Genomic DNA, 27,317 nt, shown 5'->3' with positions numbered 1-27,317 from the left:
ATAGGGTCGTTATGAGTCGCAGGTGACTCGACGGCACATAACAACAACAACAACATACCTGAACAAGGAAATAACCGAACAATCACAAAATGGGTAGAAGATATGAAGAGACTCTTCACTAAGAAGATATTCACATAGATGGCGAACAAGTACATGAAGAAATATTCAAAATCTCTCGTTACTGCTGTTATAAAGTGCCAACTAGTCAACTATGACTCCTATGAACAACGGATTTGAACCCTATGCTATCTTGTGGCATCTTCATGATGTCTGCCATACCTGAGCCCACTGTTACTGTCACTGTGTCAATGAATCCTGTTGAGGAACTTCCTCTCTTATGCTCACTCTCCATTTTAGAGAAATGAAAATCAAAACAACAATAAGATATAACCTCACTCCATTAACAATATTAAAATTCAACAGAATAGCCAACAACCAATGTTGGCAGAGATGCAGACAGACTGGAATTCGCATGCACTGCTAATGGAAATGTAAAACAGTATGACTATGGAAGGCAGTCTGATGCTTCCTTAAAAAAGGAAACTAGAAATACTATTTATTCCAGCTATTCCACTATGGGGAATGTACCCTAAAGAAATCAGAGTTGTAACACAAACAGATGTATGCAAATTCGTGTTTACTGCAGCATTATTTAGAACAGCAAAGAGATGGAAACAGCTTAAGTGCCTATTAACAAATTAATGGATAGAGAAATCAGGGTACATTCACACAATGGAGTATCTTGCAGCTTTGAAAAACACTCCACAACAAGGATGAGTGTGTAGGACATTATGCTTAGTGAAAGGTCAAATACTGTTATAAAAACAGAATATTTAAAGGATGGGGACAGGAGGAAACAGGTGACAAGGAGAGCAGGAAAAGAATAGCTAGATAATTCCTGTATTGGCATAGGTGAAGAGGAAGTCAATTTGAAATGAAATCAGACATTATGTGTTGTTCAAGTAATAGTATGAAACAAGACACACACACTACAGTTTAAATGGGGGAGAAAGAGATCAAACTAAGAAGCAGATAAGGGGGTGAAGGAAATAGCAATACATAATAAAGGTTTGCTTAGACATTTTAATAAGTTGGTTGAATCAATGATAATTAATGCCTATAAATGTTTTCAACATGATTTGTACTTTCACCCAATTAAAATAGATTAACAAACAGATCCTACCAGAAAAAAAATCATTAATTAAAAAAAATATTCATTTAATCCCGCTCCAAAAAATATGGTTTAAAACAAGAAAAATGGAGAGAAGGGCCACATAAGACCATTTGAAAAGAGAGAGCAAGATAACCAAACCATAAAAACCAGAAAATTTTTTTTTAGAATTTTTGGGTAAGACCTAGATTTTTTAAAGAAACTTGCTTTATACATAAAGATGGGTAAGTGAGAGAATGAAAAAGAAACGGGCAACCACTAAGCAAGCACATGCCGTAGTGGTGAAATTAAAATCGGACAAACTTTACAGTAAAAATACTCCAAGACAAAGATTACATGAAGGATATTACATGAATATTACTTGAAGGATAAAAGTGTCAATTCACTTTTAGCATTAAAAATCCTACATGACACCACAACAAGATAAAGGTAAACAATCCAACTGAAAAATGGGCACAGGATATGAACAGACACTTCAACAAAGAAGACATTCAGATGGCTAACAAGCACATGAAGAAATGTTCAAAATCCCTAGCTCTAAGAGAGATGCAAATCAAAACAACCTTGAGATATCATCTCACCCCAGTTAGAATAGCAAAATTTAACAGAACAGCAAACAACAAATGCTGGCGAGGTTGTGGAGAAACTGGAACCCTTATTCACTGTTGGTCAAAGTGTAAAATGGTGCAACCACTGTGGAAAGCGGTATGGTGCTTTCTCAAAAAGTTGGAAATAGAGATACCATTTGACCCAGCAATTCCACTACTGGGAATATACCCCAAAGAGACCATAACTGCAGATATATATGTACACGCATGTTTATCGCGACTTTGTTCACAATAGCAAGGAGTTGGAAACAACCTAAGTGCCTATCAACAAACGAATGGATAGAGAAGCTGTGGCATATTCACACAATGGAATACTACGCTGCATTGAAAAACAAGGAACTCATGCAGTATTATTCAAAATGGGTGACCCTGGAGGACAATATGCTGAGTGAAATATCTCAGTCACAAAAGGACAAATACTGCACAGTGCCATTGTTGTAAAACAGAACTGACATCGGGTTGGGAGGAGACTGAGAAAGATGGGATAAATAATGTATACTGCATTGAAACAGATGAGGGAGAGAACTGTTTAAAAGGGAGATGTGATTAGGTATTGTTGTCCTGTTAGGAATCCAGAATGAAGGCTGTATAGTGGAGTTGACTTAGGGGGAGAGATTGTATAAAAATTAAAGAATTTTTCTTTTACTTTTGAAAGAGAAGAGTGAATTAGCGGGAAGGAAGGGTGTACAGGGAGAAAAGTGCAACAGTGAATGAATGGAAATCCTCAGTGCCTGTAAACGTTCATTAAAATGAATAATAATTTTTTAAAAAGTTTGGAAGCAGGAGTGGCATCCACTTCCATAATAGCTTGCTTCCAGAAACCCTATGAACCTGGAGAAAGGATAAAAACAAACAAAAAAAAACACCACAAAACAAAATGTAGAAACCATGTTCAGATCATATTCTACAATCTTTATTAGATACTCCATCTGTAAATATTACCACATTTATTTTATGACTTATGAGAAATATATGAACGAACTTTAACTTGCTTCAAAGCTCTTCAAGAGAAGAAGAAGAATTGATATGCATGAACAATCAATAGTATGTAAAAATAGGACTAAGGACATAGATGTTACTTAGTTTTTATTGTGGTAAAGTATCACAAATATATGTAACTTAAAAATACCCCCAAAACCAACAAAACAAAACAAATATATGTTCTTACTAAAAAAATAAATAAATAAATAAAAATCCTACATGAGTAAACAATTTAAAAAACAACAACAAAGATCCTAAATTTAAAAATGACAGATATAAAAGCATTATGCAAAAAAACCCAAATAGCAGTTTGCTTCAGTAAAGATTTGCAGCCTCAGACTTATAGTTTTATTCTTTGCTACAGGTTTTCTATGAGTCAGAATGGTCTCAACGGCAGTGGGTTTTGGAAGATAAAAGAGAACAGGAGACAGAAGCTTCTCTTCCCAAGGACAAGAATGAGTCACAATAACCTGATGTGTATAATACATTGATATACTGATAGTCACACTGACTGCCTCCACTGAGGCTCAGTGAGAAATTACGTGTGGATATTGGTAACACATCTCTTAAGAGGCCTAAAGTTAAGCCCACACAAGTAAGTAAATTGTTATATACATATGCTGGGGTGGTTTTTCCACCCCCCCCCTTTTTTAAAAAAATTGTAGTTTTAATGAAAGTTTTCATAAAGTTGGATTTTCATTCATTCATTGTTACACATTTCCCTCCCTTGGCTCCCCCTACCTCCAATATGCTGGGTTTTCATAGTGGACACTCACATACAGAGCCAGAAAAATGTTTCCGAAATAGGAGAAATTCACCATCTCATCATTTGTAAGCACTACAAGCTTTGTAAAAAGGGCTCTTACACATAATTTGATCCAAGCGTCAAGGAAAGCAGTTTTGAGGAAGAGAGAGTTTATATTATTCTGACGCCTTTACTATTCCAGATTATATCCCAAATTCTGTGAGTTAGTAGAATTAAACCCATCTCAGAATCAAAGCTTAAGAGAAATTTAGGATAAAGCATTCCATCACCCTCTTGTATATAGGAAGGTAATTATTATAAAAGGGCTCAGTAAACTTTATTTTGGAATAATGGTTAACACAATTTTGTTTCACTTAACTTAGAGCTCAACATAACACACAAGGCTGAAAGTGAACTAATAAAACCTTTAATATAGCTTTGATATTCAAACTTTATTTGTGTAATCAAATAATAGATATGCAATCACATGAGTATTTTTCAAAATGCAATCTCTTAAAAAAAAAAATGCAATCTCTTAAAATCTGTCTCTGGTAACATGGAAAAAAAAATCCAAACAAATAAACAAAAATTCTTCCCTGTCTAATTTGTGAGAATTTACTGTTTTTAGCCTTTACAAACTAATAAATGAAGAAGAGTGCTAGTAGTTGTTATGTACTACTGTCAAGTCAAAACTGACTTATCGCTGACACTTTAGCATGTTTTCAGAAGCAGTAAATCACACAGAAGACTAACCATCATTCTCCTGTGGAGTGGCTACTGGATTCAAACTGTGGTTGACAGCAGAACTCCTTACTACTAAGTAAGCCACTAAAAAACTGGAAGAGTCATGGAATGGATTCACTTTCAGAGATTCCAAAAGCAACCAACTTTTGCCCATACCTGGATTTTAAACTTCTGGTTCCCAGAAGCACAAGAGGAAAAAATATTTTTTAATGTTTTTATTAACTAATTTAACCTTTTCTCTTAAGGCTCATACTTCTTCCATCTCCCAGATACTTATACAGAGAAATTTTAAGAGGTCCTCTCTCAATCTCTTCAGACCATACTAATGAAGTTATCTGAAATCAACTTATTCACACATACAAACATATAAAAATGTATCACTAGTAATAAGTAAAGGGCATATGTTATTGTTGTTATGTACCAATGAGTTAGAACTGACTCACAGCTCCTTATCAAGTTTTTAGAGGCAGTAAGTCACACTAGAGGAGATTAACCATCCTTAAGCCTTTGGGTTGGCAGTGCAGCTCCTTACCACTAGACTACCAGAGCTCCTTAAAAGACACATATGAATCTGAGAGGATTCACTAACTCTTTGAGGTGAGAATATAATAAGGAAATAAGATCTTTTTAAAATGCAAGTGTAAAATACTTTTTTTCTGTATTTTTACCCTTTTAATATTGTAGTTTTAGGTGAAAGTTTATAGGAAAGCTTAATTGTCAAAAATGTAATTTAAAGGATAATTTAAAAAAAAAAATTTCAACACAGGTCAGTTTCTCCACAATAATAGGGATAAAGGAACTAGTTTACTTTTGCAGTGCTCAACCAAATTGTACATTAAGGTTGTTTTTTTTAAGTAATTAAGTATAATTCAAATCAATGAACTGCTTTTAAAATATACTAATGTATCATGTACCTATGATGCTAAGTAATTGGAAAAAAATTTCATAGTGTTACATATTTAATTATTGCTCACAAAGTAGCTACATTTTAGCTCTTTCCATTAATAGTTCATTCTTGTAGCAAACTTCAAAAACTGAGGTTTAATTGAAAAGGCTGACTTATTCTACTTTTTGACAATCTTAAGTACTCAGATTGAGAAATCAATGTCTTAAAAAATTTTTGTCAAAGGTATCTAAAAAGTGATTCCAATAAATCTCAACTAAAATCTCACTTTAAAAAAATGACTGTTAGTGAAAAATTTTAATAACCAATTAGATACTAAAATTCTATTTTAACATTAAAGATATCAGCATTAAATAGTGCCTCACCAAAAAAAAAATATAATTTTCTATTAAAAGACTGTCTTAGTTTTTCATAAATAAGACATAATTAATTTAGTATGTAGTATGCTACAATTATACTTTATAAGTCTCATTTGAAATAATCCTCATTGGGTTTGGAGGTAAGAAAAACTGCTCAAAATTTAGCATAACATTTTAGAAAAAAAATTAGGTCACTTGAACTACAATATAACTGAAATACTTTTTTATAATAGATGCAATCTTGAATAGGGCTCACCAACTGGTTCAAAAGGTCACAAGCAGGAATTTCACACCTGCAAGAGAACACATGTAATAATCCTCATAAAATAATACTATGAATATCATTTGTTTTTTGGGAATGATTAGCAAGTTAAAAGCCAAGCTCACGTTAGTCTGGCTTTGCTATTACCCTGAAATAATTTTATGTGTCTTTACTGTTAAAGAAAAGTACTAAAACTGAATACACATTTAATAAAATTTACTACAAAAATATTTTTTTACCTATAGGTATCTTTCATTTAATTTCATTTAGCTCTGAAAAGCTATAGGTGTAAAACATATTAAAAAACCACCCATTTTATTCTTCAAATAAATTGCAAAAATACTATAACACTACATATGTAAAAATGTGTATACAAAAATATATATGTTTTCCCCATGATTGTTTATGGAAAGTATCTTTAATAAAGCTGGATACAGTTTGGCTTGGGGTAAAAAAATAAAGAAAATATATATGTTTTCCACAGGTAGAAAATGTTCAACAAATTGAATTCCACAACTTTCTGAAATGTGAGGGGAAAATGAAATGATACTTCTGTTTCTGTAATATTTTTAATAAGAAAAATATAATCATATGTTACACTGTAAGATATATTAAAGATAATAGGTGTTGTTGTTGTTATCAGGTGTCATCAACTCTACTGCAACTCATAACGACCCTATGACCAATAGATCTGAACCTTGCTCTACGCTAAGCCATCCTCATTATCTCTGATGTCCTCAAGCCCATTACATAATTTTTTCATAATTAATGTCCTCAATTTTCATAAATATGTAATGTCCTCAAGCCCATTACAATCATTGTGTCACTTCATCTCATTGAGGATAATCTTCTCTTGTGCTGACCTATCACCTTTCTAAGTATGATGCCTTGTTCCAAGAACCGGCCCCTCCTAACAACATGACCAAAGAACATAAGACAAAAGTTTCACCATCCTTGTCTCTAAGGAGCACCCTGGTTGCATTTTCTCTAAGACATACTTGTTTTTTTTTCTTTCTTTTGGCAGTCCATAGGATATTCAGCATTTTACTCGAACATTACAACTCAAAGGCATAGATTCTTCTTCCATCATCCTTAGTCAATGGTCCAAATTTCAGATGCATAGTATCTGAGAAGTCCTTGACAGGAGATTTTTACAATACATGTCTTGATTTCTTGAGTGCTGGTACCAGAGGTGTGATTGTGGATCCAAGTAGAATGAAATCTTTTATCCATCTGTTACCCTTTGGTCCAGTGGTGAGGATTTTTGTGTTTTTTTTTCTTTCCCCCATTTTTTACTATTTACAAAATTTGAATACATTGTTTTAAAAGAATAAATTCTTTCCATTTCCCTCACCCCCTCAAATTGTACAACCCCATGAGTAATGCTCCCTCCCCCTGTACATCCTCACCTCTCTGCTTCCACCCTCTCCCACCCCTCCTGGATCCTTATACTCATTCTACAATAATGGTTTTATATAATATTTGTCATTGTGGGACTGAGTTAGTTCACTAAGCATAAGGCTCTCCAGTCTCTCTCAAGTTAGGTAATAATTTACAAAATCATTGCTCATGAGTGCTGCATAGTATTCCACTGTGTGAATGTACCATAATTTCTCAATCCATTCATTTGTGGTTGGACATTTGGGCTCTTTCCATGTTCTTGTGATGGTGAATAATGCTGCTATGAACACTGGTGTACAAATCTCCACGTGTGCCTCAGTTCTCATTTTCTCATTATATTCCAAGTAGCGGAATAGCTGGGTCATATGGCTATGTTCAGCTTTTTTGAGGAAGTGCCAAACTGCCTTCCAGTGGTTCTACCATTTTACAATCCCACCAAGAATGTCTAAGATGCTTTCTTGATGTTGAGATGTAATCCCTATCAAAGGCTATAGTGCTTGGTTGATCTTCTGCAGCAAGCCTTTCAAGTCCTTACTTTCAGCAAGCAAGGTTGTGTCATTTACATAATGCAAGTTGTTAATGAGTCTTCCTCCAATCCCGATGTCACATTCTTCTTCATTAAATTCAGATTCTTGAATGATTTTTTTAATTATTTTTTTAACGTACAGACTGAATAGATATGTTGCTATGTGCCTTCTAGTCAGAACTTACCCATAGGTAACCTCCTGCAGGTTTTCAGAGGTCCACTCTTCTTCCACTGAGTAGCCGGTGGATTTGAACTGTGTGCTTGTGGGTTTGCAGCACAGCTTCTTATCACTAAGCCACCAGGGCGCCTATATATAGAGAGAAAGGATATAGCCCTGATGCAGACCTTTCTTGATTGTAAATCATGCAGTGGTTCCCTTTGTTTGGACAACAATTTCTTAGTCTAGGTCTAGTTTTCATACGAGCACAATCAAGTGTTCTTGTGTTCCCAGTCTTCTCAATGTTAACTATAGATTGTTATCCACATAGTCAAATGCTTCTGCATAGTGAAGAAAACACACACAGATATCCTTTTCATATTCTCTGCTTTCAGCTAAGATCCATCTGACATGAGAAATTATGTCTCTAGTAGCATAGCTTCTTCTAAATTCAGCTTGAATTTCTAGCAGTTGTCAGTGCACTGTTCTAGCCATTTTTAAAATAATCCTCTGGAAGATTTTACTTGCAAGTGATACTGTTTGGTAATTTCCACATTCTGTTATACTACTTTTTTGGGGGGAGAATGAGAATAAATATGGATCTCTTCTAGTCAGTTGGCCAGATAGTTGTCTTCTAAATTTGCTATCATAAACTAGTGAGCATGCCCAGGGCTTCATCTCTTAGTTAAAACATCTCAATTGATATCTTATCAATTCTTGGGGCCTTATTTTTTACCAGAGTCTTCAGTGCAACTTAAACTCCTTCCTCCATTACCATTTGTTATTGATCACATGCTAGTTACATCCGATTATTTTTGGTTCAGTGGCTGTATATTCTCTCCCTCTTCTTTTGCTGCTTCCAGGATTATTCAAGATTATGCCCTCAGCATACTTCAATATTGCAACACAAGGCTCATTTTTCAGTTCTTTCAGCTTAAGAAATGCTGAGTGAGGTCTTATTTTCCAGCTGCAGCTCTTTTTGCCCATTTCACTACAACACTCTGCTTTGTCTTCTCATGTTGCCCTTTGAAATTTTCTGTCCATCTCTTTACTTTGTCACTCCTTTGCTTTGTTTTAGGATGATAACCATTAAAAGAGAAAAAATTAGGAATTTGAACTCTACTAATTCTTATTGTTTTATCACTTCAAAAGCAAGTGAGGCATCTATAGAAAGCTCAAAGGAATTGCTTTTATCTTAGTACTTACAGCATTGTCAAATGCAATCATGGTTGCCCGTGGTGGACAGTATTGATGGAGCTCTCAAATTAAAACAAACTTGGAAGCAGGAGTGACATCTACTTTTGAAATGGCTTGCCTCTACGAACTCTATGAACTCAGAGAAATGACTAAAGTTATACAAGTGTTCAGGTCTTTTGTTCATAGGGTCGTTATGAGTCATCTACAACTTGACAGCAATTAACTAGAATTTTTAGCACTGCCTTACTTCTCCAGGCAGTTTTACAAATGAACTAATGGTTCTTTTTTTCTGCAGCCATAACAGCTTAAGACTATTCTAAAATATGCCATATGTGTGATAACATTCTTCACTGCTTTACTAGTAAGATCATCACTTTTTATTTCTGATTTCAAATACAGAACATCCATCTGATGTAAATACTCTCTAAAGGAAAGTATTTTTTTGTTTCACAGAGTTTGAAAATTAAAGCTGTGAAAAAAAATATGTTTTCAAATTACAACAGAGAAAAAGTAGTAATTGTCCCACTACTATAAAGTAAACATGATGCCCACTTTGAAAATAACAACTACATATAAACAGCAAAGCCAAAAAATGAGGAGGAGAGGACACATACAGGGAAAGAGGAAGTAGAAAATGGGAGAAAATGTTCTACCACCTGGTAAGACATACTACTGTGGGTGGAGAACAGATCAAAGGAACAATAACTTGCCTATCCAGCATACTTCCAGGGAAACAAGTAGAACCACACAGAGGCACCAAAATATACACTAGCATCTACACATAATTGGAAACACAGAAATTATGAGATCTTGCCAGGAGAAACCAACCGTAAAAAGTTAAGAGATGGGATATCAGAAGATAGCAACTCCATTCAATTCCTTCATTGCAAATAAGTTTTTCTTTCCCTGACCATTTATGAAATTTCACATACCAGTAGCCCTTGATTATGAACCAGTTTCATTTCTAAGTTTGTCTTTAAGTCAAATTTGCACATGTGTCAAGACAATCACGTATGGTTCCTATCAGATGTTTGTCTTATAATACAGCACAAAGTGTCCCTTTCAAAGTATAGAAAATATTAAAGAAACTCTTCCAGATATGCTAAAACAACAATATAGTAATAATAAGTTTTGATGGACATCACAAGATAGTATTCATCTATTTTTAATTTTTAATAGGCTTTGTGGAGAGGATTAATTCATAACTAGAGGTACATAAGTCAGACATTCATAACTTATGGACTACCTGTTAATATAGAAAGAGAAGAAAATTAATTTAAGATCTTGGCTTTCCAAAATATGGACACCAGATTAAGGACATATAGCAGGAAACAAGTAATTATCCAATCAGTAATTTAACAAGACTGATCATAATAACACAAAATGTCAGGTTGCATTATGTACATAAAATATATAAATATGGATATTAAAGGGACTTCTGGTGGCCTTGTAGGAAGAAGCTGTGCTCCAATCCCGAAGGCACACACAGTTCAAATCCACCAGCTGCTCTGAGGAAGAAAGATGGGCAATCAATCTCCTCCTGGGCGACTAACTGCCTCTGAAAACTCGCTGGAAAGTCAGCTATGGATTGACTTGATGGTACACAATAACATGCATATTAAAGGATAAAGTACAATGAAGTGGGAGCCCTGAATGGCACAAAAGGTTAATGTGCTGGCTGCTAAATAAAGGTTGACAGTTTAAGTCTACCCAAAGACAATTCAGAAGAAAAATCACTAACAATTAACTTTTAAAAAAAAAAATCAGTCAGTAAAAACCCTATGGGGGGGAAAAAAACCAACCCTATGGAACATAATTCTATTCTGACATACAGGGGTGCTTTAAGTCAGAATCAACTTTATAATAATTTAATAATAAAGTTTTCACCTTAAAGTTAAGGATATAAACAGTACAGTCAGTTTCAACGGTATAATATCTATTTGGCCTCTAGAGGGCAAACTTGGCTTTTGGGCAAAACTTTAGCCAAGGGAAGTTATTTTCAGACTATCATAAAAAAACTGAAATCTAAGATATCATTAGAACAGAGGCTTAACAACCTCTTAATAGTACCCTTAGTTACTGTCTCAGTAATTTTTTTTATGTCACCACCTTGACCAAAACAATATGCTTAATATAGTTTTGTCAGAATTCATGTGCTAATATTTAGTAACCATTTGAAAAAATGATATAAATCAATTGGAGAAAAAAGTTTTATTTTCTTTTTCAAAACATACACACAAGCACGTGGGCATGCACACACACTGAGCATGTATATCTGTTGGACATTGAACAATTTTCTTAAATCTTGAAATCATATCCTCATTTCTGATTTCACATTGTTTTTCAGTTTCTGATTTTCATTACAACAACCTCAGAAAATCTAGATTCAAAAAGACAAGATGTTACACAAAAGAGTGACTTGCCAATCTAATGCTGAAACCGTATACCACTTCAAGTTGACAGCCTGCATGGTACCCAAGACATACGAAGTAACACTGTGTTTTCAAAATTAGTGGTTAAGAGGTGTGCTGCCAACCCAAAAGCAGAGAGTTCAAATCCACCAGTTGCTCCTTGGGAGAAAGATGGGCAATCTCTTCCAATGTGATTTACACCTTCTGAAAGCCTGCAGGAAGGTCAGCTATGAACAGGCTCTGACTTGAGAGCACATTAAAAGAATATCAACTGTGTCTTAAAGAGTGCTGATCATGATCAAACAGTCAGGAGTTCAAAGATGTGGCACGCTGCTGCAATAAAGAGTACAGCCTGGAGAACTCTAAAGGCAATTCTACTCTACTGGTTCACTGTGAGTTTGAATCTATTTGATGGGCTTGGTTTGAGGTTTTTAGGGTGCTCCTGTATGTAACCAACAGTGTACCAAGGTGCCAAGGCACTTTATCATTTTAAGTATTAGCAGCTATAAAAATAAGCAACTAAATTTTTGGTAATGAAAATTAAAACATGGTTTTTTTAAAGATCTAAACACTTTTTTTCCTGTGTTACTTAGGAAATTAGATTTTTTTTTGTTATTTAGGCTCTTTTTAAAAAAACAAATAAAAAAACCCAATAAGAACAATAAATCCCTAGAGAAAAATTTTCCCATTTGGATGATTATTATTGCTTATTGATAACTGCTTATAAATGCTGGTTGTGGTCAATCTGGTAAACCACAGCAATCGGTTTATTATGTATCTCCTTCAGAACATTAATTTCTCTGCATTCAAAACATTGCAAATTCCACCAGATGCTCTGCCGGGAAAGGAGGGACAATCTCCTCCTGTACCAGTCAGATCTGATTTGACGGTACACTCACACAAAAATAATAAAATAAAATAAAAAAATTCTTAAAAAAACAAAAAAAAACCATTGCAAATTAATCCTGTCTCATTACTTTCTAGTCTCACTGATGTCTCGTAAGGAACAAGTCGTAAGTTAGATAAGATATGAAATGCTTAGAACTCAAAGACGTGGATAATAGAAGAACTACACATATTAGAAGAACTGGATCTTACATTAGTAGAAATGGATTTGCACCCAGTCTTCTCACTTAAGAAGGCCTTAGATTAGGCAGAACATTATAGAAGCTACAAAGGCAAAAGTTCAACCTCACAATTTACTCATTTTTGCTAGTTACTGCTTCATCAGTTTATAACTACCAAGTCTCATACAATCTGTGCTTCGGGAAAATGCTGCCATTTGGGAGTCAAAGTACAGTGAGACCGATTAGCTACATGATAAGACGAGGGGGTGGTGACAAGGCAGGTAAGCCATCCAAGAAGTAACTGGGAAAGAAAATAAAAGTTTAAAGAATTTTTAAAAATACAAAATGTTAAATGAAAATACACGGGTTTTAATAAAAAAACTTAGGTTTCTATAATGTCTACAATCATTATAGTTTGTATCCAGAAAAAAAAAAAAGAATAACACTAGAATATGCCTAATTATCAAGGAAAGAATGCCTGAAAAGTAAAACAAACCACATGGACACATTCATACTTACCTGCTGAATGATTTTGGAAGTTTTCTGAAGATTCTCTCGGGGAGGAACTTTACCAAATAATTTCCAGCCAGGCGCACTAGGGGCAACTGATTTGAGTTCCTTTGTCTTTTTTGGGAAAAGGTTTCTGAAACACAGAAAAGTTATATGAATTGTGCTTTTTCTAACCAGGATACTGTTTTAACAAAATAGAATATTTTAACAAAAACAGACACTAATCTACTAACCAATGTAAAAGAAAAGAACTTTCAAAAAATATACTTCAGAAAGAAAGAAGATTGTCACAAAATGTCTAAGACATTTCACAAAATAGTGAGGGGAAAGTAAACCTGAGATGAATGTAATCAATGGTTCTTTAAATAAACATAAAATTCTCCTCACGGGACCAATTGGCAGCACCATGATAGATGGTGAAGAGATCGAGATTGTTAACAGCTTTAGTTTGCTTGGCTCCACAATCAACACTCTTGGTATCAGCAGCCAGGAAATAAAAAGATAAATTGCATTGGGAAAGTGTGCTGTCAGAGACTTCTCCAAAGTACTGAAGAGCAACAATGTCAGTCTAGAAACTAAGGAGCACCTGATACAGGCCATAATCTTTGCGATTACTTGCTATGCATCGGAGAGTTGGACAGTGACTAGGGATGACAGAAGGAGAATTGATGACTGTCAGCTGCAGTGCTGGAGAAGAGTGTTGAATATATTATGGACTGCTGGGAGAACAAACAAGTTTGTCCTAGAGAGGGTGAGAGCAGGCTTGCTTCTTGAAGGCAAGGATTCTGAAGCTTTATCTGAATACTTTGGACATGTTATAAGGTCCTTGGAGAGGGACCGTCATGCTTGGGAGGGAAAACCCTCGGTGAGAAGGACTGATTCAGTGACTGGGGTGATGGGAGTAAGTGTGTCGGAGACAGTAAGATTGGCACAGGATAGAGCAGGTTTTAGGGCTGCTGGTTGCTATGAGTCACAGATAATTCGATAGCACATAACAACAAGAACAAAAATTCAAATCCATAAATGTTTCTTTTATTTTTCCTTATAGTTTGTCTAGTTCTTTTTTTCTCTCTTTTATGTTTTCTTTTAAAATTTTTAATTTTTGTTGCACATTTTCTTTCATTTCCCCTCCCTCCAGTCTGTTCTTGACTTTGTGTTCTTTAATAAAATTTTTAGAGACGGGATTTTAATTTTTTTAATAGTCTTGTTAATCTTCTGACTGGAAATGTAGATAAATTTGGGGTAAACTGATGATGTTATGGTAATGTCTTTGTGAAGAACTCTGACTATTTAATTAAGGCCTTAATAAGTTTCACTGTGTCTGTGGTAATGAGGCAGGTGTATCAGAAACAGTGAGACTGGCTCAGAATAGGGCACAGTTTAGAGCATGGTTTAGTTCATGGGATCACTGTGGGCTGTGTAGACTCAACAACCCATAACAACAATAATGTTTCAGTAAAATTTTATCATTTTCTCCAAAGAAATAATCTTAGACACATAGCCTAGATTTTTCTCCAAAAAATAATCTTAGACACATAGGCTAGATTTATTTCTATTTTATTTATCTTTCCTTTTTTCCAGCTTGACATCGTTGTTCTTCAGTACTTTGGAGAGGTCTCTGACAGCATACTTTCCCAATGCAATTTGTCTTTTTATTTCCTGGCTGCTGGTACCAAAAGTGTTGATTGTGGAGCCAAGCAAACTAAAGCTGTTAACAATCTCGATCTCTTCACCATCTATCATGATGCTGCCAATCGACCCAGTGGTGAGAATCTTTGTTTTCTTGATGTTGAGCTTCAATCCACACTGAAGTCTGCAGTCTTCCAGATGAATGAACAAATTTATCTTAGAAAAAATACAGCCAGAATGCTCTCTAGGCAAAAATGTTGAGACTTTGTCTTATATGCTCTGGACACATTATCCGGAGGGACCAGTGGTTAGGAATGTACATTGTGCATGGCCAATCAGGGGAGGGGCAACAAACAAGAGGAAAGCCCTTAATAAGAAGGGCTAAAACAATTGGCTCCAACACAGCAAGAGTTATGTGGATGGTACAGGACAAGGTAGCACTTTGCTGTACATGAGTTGGTCATATTTGAAGCTTCACTGAATTTATGAAAGAAAAAAAAATACGACCTGACTAATAAAGTAGATACAGTTATTTGATCAAACAGACTATAAATAAAAGATGCTGTTTTACTAAAAAGCAGTAATAACCAAAGACCAGAACTTTTTCCATATGTAGAGATTTTCAAGGAACTTTGCAAGTGGCTGTATCTCTTACCACTCTTTACCTCAAGCTCAGAAATATTATAATCACAACCAAACATATCCTTGAAATTAATAAAAACCCCTATCTAAAATACCTTGCCACCTATATATCTTGTAAACTCTGTTACTACTAAGAAATTTCCATAAAAGAAATAGCAGCTCCCAGGTATCGAATTGCTAAGAAAGATAATCCAATAATGTTCCATTTTAATTTTTAATGCCACTAAGAAATTCTGAATTGGGTTTTGGACTGTCTGTCCCCTGCCACAAAAATACTTATACTAAAACAAAGTTACATAGCATAGATCTATAATGAAAGGAAATCTTAAAATATTATTACAAGTATACAGTATTGTTAAATAGACTGGTGAGCCCAAAGACAAACCTAGCAATGTATTAGTTAATAAGAGAGATACAACAAAAGGCCAATTCTGCTTTCTCATCCCTTGTTTCTCTTCTGTTTACACCGTATCCTTCACTGTTAGAGGACTAATGGCATTGAGATCACAATGTAAATAAACCTGTGTGACTAGGTTCCTCTTCAATACTTTTTCTAACACAAGAAACTGACAAACAAAAAGTCACACACAGACACACATTCTCTTTCTCCTCTCCTCCAATATATTAAAATATAAAGGCTTTTTGGTCTAATACATTAATGGATGAAAGCATGAACACACAAAAGAGAATGATTCTTTCTCCCCAAATTCTAGTGGCAGAACTTGACTGAATGAATGAGATTTTTATGACAGTGCTAGAAGAAGGGGTCACTCTTTTTCTAGTCTCCACATTTTAGGGGAAAAGAAGTTCAGTCATCAGGGAGCTCTAGTGGCCTAGTGGTAACAATCTGCACTGTGATTCCTAAATTCATGGTTCTACTACACCAGCTGTTCCACGGGAGGAGGACAGGCAATCTCCTTCTGTGTGGTTACTGCCTCTGAAAACCCATTGGCGGGGTCAGCTGCGGGTCGCTTCTGATTCAATGGCACACAATACACTTCATTCTTCAACACTGAGTTTTGGTAGTAGACATTTCTGTCTATTAACAGATAAAACTCAGTCTGTCTACTCTTCCTGTTATAAGGCCACACTTCCTTTATACTCTCTTCCTGCCTATTTTACAAGAAAGGCCAGCTGTACTAGACACTGGCTAAGTAAATTTAACTCAGGTAGTAATGCACATCTAACCCATGCTTTTCCATCCAAATTTTGTCAACACTAGTGTTTTTTTTTATGTTTCTGCTGTTTCCTATGTGTTTTTCATTTTGACTCCAAGATTGCTGGTTTCTCCCAAGACATGACAGTAAAGTTTCTAAGTTGAAAAGTATTTTATTGTTTTCAAAAATGTCATAAATATTAATAAATACTAATAGATATTTTCTTGTTTTCCTTCAGTTTGTGACACACGTTGTCAGTCACATATGATGCTGTCACTGGATGCTATCAAGCTGATAAGCTCACATTCAACAAAGGCCTGGTCCTGTGTGATCCTCACAATGCTGCTGTGCTTGTGTCCACTGCTGTAGCCACAGTGTTGCTCTATCTCGTTGGGAATCTCCCTCTTCTTGGCTGACCCTCTAGCAATCACAATGCCTTATTTCAGAGAGGTTTCTCCTGGTAACACATCCAAAGTATGAGAGGCAAAGTCTCACCATCTATGCTTTTAAGGAGCATGCAGGCTGCACTTATTTCAACAGATTTGTTTGTTCTTTTGGCAGTCTGTGGTATATTCAATATTCTTCACCAATACCACAATTCAAAGAAAGCAATTACTCTTCAATTTTCCATCTCCATTTCCAACTTTCACATGCACATAAGGGAAATAAAAATACCGCCATGATTTGGAGAAGACCACCTTAGTCATCAAAATGACATCCTTGCTCTTGCTCTTCAGCACTTTAAAGAGATTCTTGGTAGTTAAATTGCAGCAAGTCTTTTGATTTCTAGACTGCAGCTTCCATGGACATTCTCTGTAGTGCCAAATAAAATTCCTGACAACTTCCATCTTTACTTCTTTTACTGAGATGCTATTTATTGGTCTAATTGTTAGGATTTTTCCCTTGATGTTGAGATATAGTCCATACTGAAGATTATCATATTTGTGCTTTCAGTAAGTGCCTCAAGTTGTCTTTGTTTTTTGCAAGTAAGATTGTTTTATCTGCAGAAGCATAAATCATTAGTCCTCTCCCAATACTGTTAATGGCCAATCCTCCTTTGCGCATAGGCTGTTGCTATTTAGTTGCTACAGAGTCAGCTCCAACTCACAGCAACATGCACAACAGAACAAAAACCTAGCCAATCCTGTGCCATCTTCACAATCTCTACTGTGCTTTGAGAAACAGCACTTTAAACCTACTATACTGCTGAAAGCATCAAGAAGAAAAAATTCAAAGAAAGAGATAAAGGAAAGAATAAACATAGGAGGAAAAGGAAATATAATTAATGTGGGAATAAGAAAGGGAGGAAGAAGTAGAATACAAGAACTTCTTAGTGGCATTGGCATTATAAAGTAAAAGTAAATGATGGTGGTTTTTGAAATGTTTTCTAATATTTACTTCACAAATCTATGTCCACCTGCACTTTTCCCAATTTTTCTTCTTTTACTACAAACAAACTGGAGCTCTGGTGGTCAAGTGGTAAGGAGCTGTGCTACAATCCCAAAAGCATATGGTTCTAATCTATCAACTGCTCTATGAGAGAATAGGCAATTTCTTCCCATATGACCTACTGCCTCTGAAAACCTGCTTGAGGGTCAGCTATGAGTCAGTTCTGGTACACAACAACAAACAGTTACACATGACAGAAAGTAATGTAAAAAAATCACATTGTTTTCTTAGACTGGAATCTGACACTAAAGGAAAATGTGGTTGACTAATTCTGATTTTTTCTTTTTAACAACAGGCTAACAATATCAGAGATTGTAACAAAAAAGGGAGGTGGGAGTCTAAAGTTATTTAACATTTACATCTAGATAACCATTTTAATCTTTTAGATTCATTATATAAATTCAAATTACCACTTAAATAGAGCTGATTTTAAAAGGAAATTAGAATATCTACTTTTCCAAACAGTAAGAGATCAACTTTTTCCAATAAGACCAGTTTTAAAAGTCCAAAATTATTACTTAATCTTCAAACTGTCTTAATGGATATTGGACCTGAAAATTCTGGACTTTGTACCTAAGTTTCCATGAAGTATAGGACAAGAATGAGAATAATATGCAGTACTTAAGGAATGCCACACCAAATGACATAATTTAAAAGAGTTAAAGTATTATCTCTTTAAAATTTTAGTACTCTGCTACCCTTGAGTATTTTGGATTAAAGATCAGGCCAGATAACTTACATTCTTTCCAAACCTCATTTTTCACTTAGAGTTTCAGCTGACTAAATGTGGAAAAAAGAAACTACACCAAAACACCACATCAACTTTTTTAAATCCAAGAATTTTCTTTCCCAAGCTGTTTCTGGATTTTGTCATTATTATAAATCCCATTTTTTTAAAAACAATTTAATTTAATAAACTCTACTCAACAGATATCTTCTGAGATAGTAACTATCAAAAGAGGATAAAATGAAATGTTATTGTTTGTAAAAAGACAGGATTTCAAGGATTATACATTTATTAAAAACAAAATTGTACTTTAGCTTTAAGAGAAACCTTAAAAGAGTATATACACACAATGATAAAGAATCATAAAGAATCAATGAATCTACAAAAATGTGCTGTAGGGAATCCGTAAGTTTCTTAAAACTGTATACACAGGACCAGATGGCATAGTACATGTAAGGCTGCTAACTGAAAGGTTACATGTTAGGATGCTACATGTTACATGTTAGGATGCTACATGTTATATGTTAGGCTCTAACAGAAAGGTTTTTAGTTACACCATGGGAGAAAGATGAGGGAGTCTCTTCTCATGAAGATTTACAACTTTGGGTGAAAAGGATTACTTCCAAGCCCATACATAGGTTTGGTAGGTGATAATAGCTGTGCTGCAATCTCAAAGGCATGTGGTTCAAATCCACTATTCGCTCCACAGAAGGCGGACAGGCAATCTCCTCCCATGCAATTTACTGCTTCTGGAAATGTGCTGGAGTTTCAACTTTTGAGTTGGTTCTGACTCTATGACATACAACAACAACAAATTTTTGTATTCGTATTAGTACATGGTGCAAGTAGATCCATGCATATAAGAGTTAACAAGGGAACAAAGCTATGTCAGCATCTTAACTAGACATCCTGAGGTTATGTTTGTTGTTCCAAGGCTTTAGGATTACAATCCTGGGGAAGGCCTGAAGGTCAACTGGTACAGCATAGTCCACTTTGATGAGTAGTGACTAAAAGCTTGCTGATGTCAAGACTTTGTCTTTGGTTTGAGAGTGTGATGTGTCTTAGAATGGATCTCTTATTTGGAGCTTGCTAAGCATTGTGGATATGTAGATCAATGTCCATTAAATTTTACAAAGTTTTCAATTATTATACTATTATATCAGCTAATATATTTTTCTTTCCCTTTCCTTTTTTCTCCCTGGGACTCACATAATGTATGTCTTGACCTGCTTAATGTTATTTCACAAGTCCCTTAGGGGACCCTTCAACCGTTCACTTTTCTTATGTCTTCTTCTACTAGTGGTCTGCTGCTTTGATGTAATCATTTCATTGTCCAATATTCGTTAATTCACTTCTTTCTTTAATTATACTAGTTTATTTACAAAATGATAATACATTGTTTTTCACACCATATTCTTCCAATTTCCCTCACTCCCATACCCGTCAAATTGTACAACCCCATAATTAATCCCCCCAGTCTCATCCCTCTGTTAAATCACTCTTCTGTGAGATCAAATTTGCTACTGTATTCCTCGAGTAAATTTTTAATTTCATTTACTATACTTTTCCATTCCAGTATTTTTGTATGGTTCCTTTTATATTTTCTATTTCTTTGCCTCGTGAATTTTTGCTGAAACTGAGACACTGAGATAATACAATGTGGTATCTCCAAATCACTCCTCCAGAAGTATAGGTTGCTACCACTTAAAACAGCCACACTGAGCTTGGGAGCTAGTGGACACAGTTTAGTGGAAAAACAAAACTTGGTTCCTAAATCCAAATAGGATACGATCAAAATTGTATTTTGGCTCTCACAGACTTCTTTCCATTTTCTTCAGCTTCAATTTTAACTTACATATGAGTAATTGATGGCAAAGAATACTGGATGCACCACAGACTGATAAGATCACTTCTTTGAATAATGTGTAGTCAGAATGCTCTTTAAAAGCAAGAATGATAAGATTTCTTCTCACATACTTTGAGTATGTTATCAAAAGAGGCTATTCCCTGGAGAAAAACCATCATGCTTGAAGAAACAGAAGGTTAGTAAAAAAGAGAAAGATCCTAAAAAAAAAAAATTACTGATACTGTGACTGTAACAATGAGTTTAAGCGTATTTTGTGCATTTTGCAGATGGCACAGGATCAGGCAGAGCTCTGTTCTACTGTACAAAAGATCACTGTTGCGAATCACTGTCAAACTGATGGCATCCAACAATAACAGCAATAATATACATCTTTCATTAAAAATATGAGTTGTACCATATGGCCTGTAATGATGGAGATATTAGACAAGTTAAGAACAGGTGTAAATGGAATAGAGAGAAAGGCACAGGATATGCCTGTAAGGAAAATGATCAGAAACACCCATGAAAAAAGCAAAGTGTGGAAAAAAAATAATTAAAACCATGTGAAGATAATCTTTGATAATACTCTGAAGGCCACAGACCATAGTAAGCAAGAGAACTTGTACCTAACACTTATTGTTCCCAACATTTTTTCCCCTCAACAAGCATCTTGTAGAGAAAAGCTTGTTGTGTTTCTCATCTCTAGCTATATTCTCAAAACTTCTAACTTTATCTTCTTTTCATTATCTTAATTAGGAGAAGAGGAAACAGCGTTTTTATCTTTTATATTTCCCATCATATTTTCAAGAGCAAATAATGTGAGCATTTTTTTTCTAACAATATAAAGTAAATTGATAAAGCCCTTCAATAATTTTCCTCAAACAACACCAAAAAAAGTATTTCCCCTACTTGACTAGAAGATGATTATATACAGTCTAGATGAAAACCAGATTTGGATCTTTGTACATTAAAGTATCAGAAAATATGAGAAGGCACCACATAAATTAGTTTCAAAATTATCATGTCGATTTCCAAACTTTAAATCAGTGAGGGGCCAGAGACAAGCAAACTGAAAAAATTTTAACTCTCCAAAATGTATCCAACATGGAATTCAAATTAAGAAGAAATTGAAAAGTCAAATTCAATGGTTAATTTCACATACTATCAGATTTACTTTCAAACCAGCTCTAAATAAGCACATGCCTCATAGCTTGGTTTCCTAAGGTAAACTTCTTTGAATCGCAGGAAAGAGTCTGCTGAAACCGAGACAGTCACATGGGCTTCCTTCTCTTTTCTTCTTTTGGCCACAGAAATAAATGCAAGAAAGGCTGAGGCAGCAAATTCTGAAGGGGAATAAACCACGTGCAAATAACAAGATTTCTTCTAAAAGGCATGGACGAAGAATTAGAACCAGCAGGGGGGAAGAAAAAAAAAAGACAGTGCATTAACAGCCTTTTAGATGAGCTGTAAATAGAAAAGCAATTATGGCGTTCTGAGAAGACCTGACTAAGGTTTTTGGTTTTTTGTTGTTTTTTTTTTAGTTAAATCTTTCCATAAAACAGGAAAATATGGCAATCTATACAAATGTTCAGGTCTTTCATTCATAGGGTCGTTATGAGTCATTTACGACTCAACAGCTCTTAACAACAACAAAAAAACCCAGGAATAAATGCAATATTGGTAAAGAATCTTTCCTCTAAGTAAAAGGAGACCAAGAACTAACTCTTCATTCATAGCAACCCCACGTGTTAGAGATAAAAGGCTCCATATACAGTTTTCTCGTCTGTAACCTTTATGTAAGAAGCAGACCACAAGGCCTCTAGTCAAGCACAAACCATTTATGCCCCTAGGGGACACTGAGTAATCTAATTAGACAAAAATAATTGTTCAATTTAGTGAATGTTAGCAAAGTACTTCAATATTTACATATCTTTATCTGCTCTATATTTTATTTTTTATACTTATCAGTTACATGTTGCTGTTAGATGCCACCAATCCAAGTATGTCTCAACTTGTTGTTGTCAGATGCTATAAATAACAGATCTGAACCCTGTCCTATTCTATGCCATCCCTATCACCTCTGACATGCTTGAGCCCATTGCTGCATCACTGTGTCAAACAATCTGGTTGAAGGTTTTCCTTTCTTTTGCTGACCCTCCACCTTTTCCATGTATGTTCCTTTACAGAGAATAACCTCTCCTAGCAACATGCCCAAAGTAAGTGTGAAAAAGCTCTATTAGGTACAATATAGCCAATTTTAAATAAAATAACCACAATGTGAACTACAAATATGTGCTGGGTCTTTTTTCAATTATAGCTTGTGGACACCTGGTTAATCAATTAGGGCAATATTTTAATAAGTATAGTATGAGACAATCTGCACCACAATCTTATGGGGTCCTTGTTAAATAGATTCTCACTGGGCCCCACTCAAGATCTCAAGAAAGGGTTGGAGGATCTTAACAGGTTCCCCAGGTAATTTTAGACACCAGAGTTTAAGAATCCTTTCTGTACTAGGGGGGAAAAAAAATCAACCTGAAGTTGGTGACAATTCTCAATTTACCTGGGAATAAGTCCCAATGTGGAAAACGGAGTTTTTAGGGAAAAGTATGCAGTTTCAAAATAGACAGGCCTTCCATTTCAGAATCCACTTAAACATTGTTAATAGATTTATTGTTGCTGTTGTTAGAAGACTCTGAGTTGGAAATGACTCATACTTGACCCTGCAGCAGGTTTTCAGAGACTATAAATCACATGGGAGAATGCTCATCTTTTTCTCAGAGAGTGACTGGTGGATTTGAACTGCCTGTGTTAGGGTTGGCAGCACAATTCCTTACCACTAGGCAATCAGAGCTCCCAGTTAGCAGACATATCACCCGAAAGTCTCCAAATATTTTCATTCTTCCTTAAAGCCTTCCCACCAGCAATACATGAAATGTTTGAGTTAAACATTTTATAAATTTAAGCTAAAATATTTGGTTGTCATCTGTAATGCTGTTAAAAACAATAAAAGTAGAAAACATTTTCCATTTTCTTCAACATTTCCTCTTTCCACCTCCTTCTTAGATTTGTTTTTTTAACCAAAACTTGAGACTTCTGGAAATCTTACATAATTATGCTAGAGTCCATGTTTCTGTCCATTCAACTTCATATATAAATTATGTTTACCTCCTAATAATATATTCAGTTATTGTTAAACAAAAAAAATATATTCCATCTCTTCCTTTTCAAACCAGAAGATTTTCCGTTATGAAATTGGGTAGGTGGCCATGATGCAGCTGGAGTTAAGTAAAGATTCATCTGAATCTTTACTATGTGCTATGTGGGATAGGACAGGGTTCAGGTCTGTTGTTCACAGGTTCACTTTGAATTATACTCAGTTGTCTGGCACTTAGACACTTAGAATACTATCTTTAACGCTTATGGCATTCCTGTAAAGTTAGATCTTGTCACATTATGCTGACTTTATAGATGGTCTGCCTAAGAATCACTGTTCCAAAAAGAATTGGCTGACTGAAATATTTCAGGAAGAAACGCAATCAAGAGCCAATGGTTATGAAGGAGGAATTTCAAGCTGCACTGAAAGCACTGGCACAGTCACCACAGTAATGGACTTGGCTGTGTCAGAGATTGTGATGGTGGCACAGGATAGGACAGGGTTCAGATCTGTTGTTCATAAGGTGGCTATGAGTCATACTGGGTTTGACAGCACCTAACAGCAAAACCAATGACTACAGAAATTAAGTAACTTATGTAGACTTACACAACTAGTAAAATTATTAAAACTGGCAGTCTAACTCAAGAAGGAGCATTTTTAACCACCCCATTACCCTATAGTTGGAAAAGCCCACCAAAAATAGTGAAAGGTATAGTAGTAGCAAATAAGGACAGGGCTCACTCTTTTATATTTCTACTCCCACTGTTACTGAGTCAATTCTGACTCACATTAATCCTCTATTTGGGTCATTCTTCAGCCTCAGAAGAGGCTGTAAATCTTTACAGGAAGAGACTCCTTATCTTTCTTCCAGAAAGTATCTGGTGACTTGAAATCCTGACTTTTAAATTAGAGTCACAACATGTCAATGGTAGGACCCCTAATAATAAATGCCATAAATAGATTACTAAGCATAATAAAAATTTGAAAATAGTAGAAGATGAACAAGGTAAACGGGACCATCTAAAACTTAAATATTTATCTATGCTCATCAAAAGACTTGTCCAAAAGAATTTTTTAAAAATCCTATAGAAAAGAGAGGGGGAACTGGCCATAACCCATCCAAAAAATGTCTTATTTCTAAAATTAATAAAACATTTCAAGTTCTCAACAACAAAAAGATAATCTAATTTTAAAAGTGGACAAAGAATATGAACAGATATTGTTGTTGTTATGTGCCATCGAGTCGCTTGCAACTCATAGAGTCCCTATGTACAACAGCCGAAAACTCAGCTCTGTCCTATGCCAATCTCACTCTCCCTGACATCCCCATTGTGATTACCCCAGTCACTGAATCAATCCACTTCCTAGAGGGCCTTCCCCTCCTGCGTATGCCCTCCACCCTCCTAAGCATGATGTCCTTCGCCAAGGACCGGTCTCTCCTTACAACATGACCAAAGTATGTCAGACGAAGCCCCAGAATCCTTGCCTCCAAGGAGCAGCCCGGTTTAACCCTCTCCAGAATGAATCTGTTTGTTTGCTTAGCAGTCCATGGTATCCTCAATACTCTTCTCCAGCACCACAGCTCAAAGGCATCAATTCTCCTTCTGTCCTCCCTAGTCAATGCCCAACTCTCTGATGCATAACAAATGATTGCAAAGACCATGGCCTGTATCAGATGCACCTTAGTCTCCAGAGAGACACCATTGCTCTGCAGTACTTTGGAGAGGTCCCTAACAGCAGACTTTCCCATCACAATATGTCTTTTTTTTTTTAAATTTACTTTTTTTACAGAGGTTTTGGATTTCCATTCATTCAATGCCACAATTTTCTCCCTTCCCACCCCTGCCCACAAGCTCGCTTCCCCCTCTGAAGAGAGAAAAAAGAAAAAAAAAAGAAAAAAATTCCTTCATTAGTATACAATTCCCACGTCCCTTCCCCCCACCCCCCACCTCAAGTACACTTCTCTATGCAACCTTAATTTTGGATTCCTGTGCTAACCATAATACTGAATCATATATCACTTCTAATCTGTTCTTTCCCTCATCTATTTCAATACAATACACATAATTTATCCAGTTTTTTCTGTCATACCCCCACCCTGATGACAGACCCATTCTACAACAATGGCACCATGCAGTATTTGTCCCTTTTTGACTGAGATATTTCACTCAGCATAATGTCCTCCAGGGTCACCCACTTTGAATAATATTGCATGAGTTCCTTGTTTTTCAATGCTGCGTAGTATTCCACTGTGTGGATATACCACAGCTTCTCTATCCATTCATTTGTTGATGGGCCCTTAGGCTGCTTCCAACTCTTTGCTATTGTAAACAAAGCTGCAATAAACATGGGTGTGCATATATCTGCTTGGATGGCAGACATGGTCTCTCTGGGGTATATTCCCAGTAATGGGATTGCTGGGTCAAATGGTATCTCTATTTGCAATTTTTTGAGAAAGCGCCACACCGCCTTCCACAATGATTGCACCATCTTACATTCCCACCAACAGTGAATAAGAGTTCCAGTTTCTCCACATCCTCGCCAGCATTTGTTGCTTGCTGTTCTGTTATATTTTGCTATTCTTACTGGGGTGAGATGATATCTCATAGTTGTTTTGCACAATATGTCTTTTAATTTCCTGGCTGCTGGTGCCAAAAGTGTTGACTGTCGAGCCAAGCAGACTTAAGCTGTGAACAATCTCAATCTCTTCACCATCCATCCTGATGCTGCCAATCACATTCAAGCAGCTAAAAAAAACACATGATGAAATACTAGTGCTCATTCCCTCTAAAATACCAAACTCACTGCTATCAAGCTGGTTCCGATTCTTGGCTATCCTCCTTCGCGGTCTGGGATGGCAAATCTTGATGGGTGGAGACTGCCATCTCCCTTCATGGAGTGACTGGTGGATTGAAAATTGGTTATCTTTTGTTCATTACACTCTATGCCAGTAGGGCTCCTTACCCCATCAATAATTCACTTAAAAAACAAAAAAACAAATGTTACAAAGTGGTTGAGAACTGGAACTCATACACACAACTGGTAGGATTGTAATATGGTAAACATTATTTTCACTTTTGAGAAACAGGTTAGAAACAGTATAGAGATCCTTTAAACAGCTAAAACTATAAATAGCATATGATCCAGTAATCTCACTCTTAGGTATATATCCTAAAGAATTAAGAGCCATTGGAAGAAAAGACGTATGCACAGCTCTGTTTACTGCAATATTATCACAATAGTAAAATGGTAGAAACAAGTGTCTATCAATTAATTAATGGATTTTTTAAAACTGTGGTACATACACACAACAGAATACTGTGCAGTGAGGAGAAAAACAGTAAATCTATGAAACTCCTTATAACACAGATTAATCTGGGGGACATTATGTTGAGTGAAATAAATCAATCACAAAAGGACAAATATTGGACCACTATTATTAAAAACAAAAACAGAAAACAAGGAAAGGTTTACACATGAGTGACGGTTACCAGAGATGGAAAAGAAAGGTAGGGAAACTGCTAACGAGGTAAATGTGTGCTAGTAATGGTGAAGGGAAAGGCCATAGACAATACAGAGGGAAGTCAGGAGAACATGACCAAAGCAAAAGACTACACTGGAAAGAACACAAGAATAAAAGAAGACAGAAAAAATGAGCTAGCCAATT

General features: G+C 35.6%; 1 protein-coding gene across 1 annotated transcript in view; it reads right to left on the bottom strand.

Moving 5' to 3' along the window:
* Nucleotides 1–27,317, bottom strand: part of TBC1D12 (TBC1 domain family, member 12) — a 96,441-nt gene that overhangs the window by 54,553 nt on the left and 14,571 nt on the right. The window contains exon 2 of the mRNA XM_006880359.1: nt 13,053–13,176. Within this exon, the coding sequence (XP_006880421.1) occupies nt 13,053–13,176 (124 nt within the window). The remainder of the gene's footprint in view (nt 1–13,052; nt 13,177–27,317) is intronic.

The sequence above is a fragment of the Elephantulus edwardii genome, unplaced genomic scaffold, assembly GCF_000299155.1.
Source record: "Elephantulus edwardii isolate Elephantulus edwardi_28Jun2011 unplaced genomic scaffold, EleEdw1.0 scaffold00007, whole genome shotgun sequence".
In the NCBI taxonomy this organism is placed as follows: domain Eukaryota; kingdom Metazoa; phylum Chordata; class Mammalia; order Macroscelidea; family Macroscelididae; genus Elephantulus; species Elephantulus edwardii.
Note: the sequence above shows the minus strand (reverse complement) of the source record. Positions and strands in the feature narration are given on the sequence as shown.